Below are 2679 nucleotides of genomic sequence, written 5' to 3'. Positions count from 1 at the left end.
TGTTCTCAAGAGGAATGGTTTCAGTCTCTCTCCATTGAGGGTAATATTGGCTGTTGGTTTTGCATAAATGCCTTTTATTATGTTGAGGAATGTCTTTCCACTCCTATTTTGCTGAGAGTTTTGATCAGAAATGGGTGTTGGACCAATTTCTTTTTTTTTTTAAACAGTTAAATTTGTTGTCATTTGCCTATTAAGTCAGTTCCTACTCATGGTGCAGGAGTCCCTGGAAGGTGCAAATGGTTAAGTGCTTGACTACTAGCAAAAAGGTTGATGGTTTGAACCTACCCAGAGGTGACTCAGAGGACAGGCCTGTTGATCTGCTTCCAAAAAGTCACAGCCTTGAAAACTCTATGGAAACAGTACTATTCTGCACACATGAGGTTGCCTTGACAGTTTCAGTCAGTATCCAGATGTCTTCAAAAATGAACATTTTGAAGATACTATTCTTCTTTCTCTTTCTTACCTCATAACTTTATTTAATTTATATAGGTGGGTACTGTATTGGACAGCACAATTCTAGAACATTTACCCTAATCATTTAAATGTATTTTATGACAATAACTTTTTGGAAGAGTCCAGCCCAGTTCTCTTGTAGCATGTCCCTTAATTTGGATTTATGTAATTGTTTGCTCATAATTAAATTTAGTCCCAACATTTTTGACAAGAATACATATATTCATGTATCATTCATAGCACATCACATTAGAAGGCCTATCATGTTAATTTGTCTTATTTTAAGAATTTCCTTACTTTTTTCAGGTTTTTGTTGGGGGGTGGGGACTGGAAGAGCAAAGATAAATAAGATACATTATCTGTTTTTAAGGAATTTATAATCTAGTCAGAGGGAACTACTTTTAGGCAATACAGTAAAAGACCAAATAAAGATTAAACGAAGATACTTAATATTGTTCTGCAAACAGTTAAGCTCTTAACTAGTAGGCAAAAGCTGGACCGTTCAAACCCACCCAGAGGTTGCTTGGGAAACAGATCTGGCAATCTGCTTCTGAAAGTTCACAGCCTTGAAAACCTTATGGAGCAGTTCTACTCTGCACACATGGGTCCCATGGCATCTAATCAACTCGATGGCAATTAAAAACAACAACATTCATGTTATTAGTAATTTATTGAACCCCTACTATGTGCTGTAGGCCAGAAATCAGTTTAAGGCAGGCATAATTTTGGTCCTGAGACAGTTTAGTGGGAGAGGCATATACTAAGCATTTAGTTTTGGTAAGTATCATGAAAGAAAAATAGACTATAATATTACAAAATCTTGACTGCTTGTTTTGAATAATTAATTAAATTTTAGTTCAGAAGGTCACTGATAAGCACATTATCCATTCTTCCTTCCCTTCCAAGAGTCCTTTAGAATTTTGCTATGTGCATGAAGTTTTGCTCATCCCTTTATATCCTAGAAAAATACCTGATAATGTGTGATGTTGTTGTTGTTGTTGTTATGTGCTGTCAAGTCGGACACGACAAGTAGCGATCCCTTCTTGCGTTTCTGAGGCAGTATCACTACGCAAGTAGATTGCCCAACATTCCTTCTGAGGAGTGGCTGGTAGGTTTGACTCTCCAGCCTTCTGGTTAGCAGTCAAGTGCCTTAGGCCTGGAAAAATACTTGACGTGTGATAGTGCAGAATAATTTTTAGTTTTCCATGAAACGGTGTCAGTGTTCATAGGCTTTTTAAATTAAGGGCAGACTGAAATTATCCCATGATTTAATTGAGATCTAAACCTGTAAGCCATGTAAGACCCTTTAAACCAAGATTTATCTATTTGACTTCGGTGAACCTTTTCCTTTGGCATGGAAAGATCTTTGCTCCTCTTGTTGCTATTGTTAGGTGCTATTGTGTTGGTTCCAACTCATGGCAACACTGTGTATGGCAGAATGAAACATTACTTGATCTCCTAATCAGTGAAAATACAACTTTAAATTTATGGATTGTCTATTCAGTTTATTTGTATCCTCAAAATCAGTCATTCCTGCAAATGTACTGGTACATTTCTTTTTATCGATTATTGATGAGTTTATTCACACTAAATACTGCTGTTTCTTTGCTTCATTCAGAGATATACCGCATTGTTTCTCAGAAGCAAATGTCAGACAGACGTGAAAATGACATGTCTCCAAGCAACAATGTGGTTCCTATTCATGTTCCTCCAACCACTGAAAACAAGCCAAAGGTGCAATGCTGTCAGAACATCTAAGGTGTTTTCTCTTCTCCCCTAGAAGGCTGTGTATAGTCCATTTCCCAGGTCTGAGATTTAAATATATTTGTAATTCTTGTGGTCACCTTTGTGTTTTATTACTTCCTTATACTTATGAATTTTTCCATGTCTTGAGTCTTTGATTTTAGCTTTATAAAATCATCCACATGTCCCAAATGACTGCAGCTCTTTTTCATGCTATGGCCACACCAGCCTTAGTTTAATAAACTGAATGTTTGGATTCCTCAATTTTGTTTACTTTTCATCATGGTAGCCTGTCACTGTAGGATATAGTAGAATTTGATCACTCAAAGCTCAGATCTGTTGGTCTTGATCAAATCAAACTAAGACCTTTAAAAAATCAGCTGTTATTTTGCCCCACAGAGCAGCTTATAATTAATACACTCTTCTCTCAGTGCAGTGTATATTTCCACAAATCTAAAAATTACCCTTTAAACATAGCAAGAT

The 2679-nt window shown here is 36.4% G+C and overlaps 1 protein-coding gene across 1 annotated transcript in view; it reads left to right on the top strand.

The window, feature by feature from the left end:
• RAB11A (RAB11A, member RAS oncogene family) overlaps positions 1-2211 on the top strand; it is a 22633-nt gene extending 20422 nt beyond the window's left edge. Inside the window, exon 5 of the mRNA XM_007957574.2 lies at positions 2072-2211. Within this exon, the coding sequence (XP_007955765.1) occupies positions 2072-2211 (140 nt within the window). The remainder of the gene's footprint in view (positions 1-2071) is intronic.
• Positions 2212-2679: the final 468 nt, after the last annotated feature.

The sequence above is a fragment of the Orycteropus afer genome, unplaced genomic scaffold, assembly GCF_000298275.1.
Source record: "Orycteropus afer afer isolate SDZICR_OR568_19922 unplaced genomic scaffold, OryAfe1.0 scaffold00015, whole genome shotgun sequence".
In the NCBI taxonomy this organism is placed as follows: domain Eukaryota; kingdom Metazoa; phylum Chordata; class Mammalia; order Tubulidentata; family Orycteropodidae; genus Orycteropus; species Orycteropus afer.
Note: the sequence above shows the minus strand (reverse complement) of the source record. Positions and strands in the feature narration are given on the sequence as shown.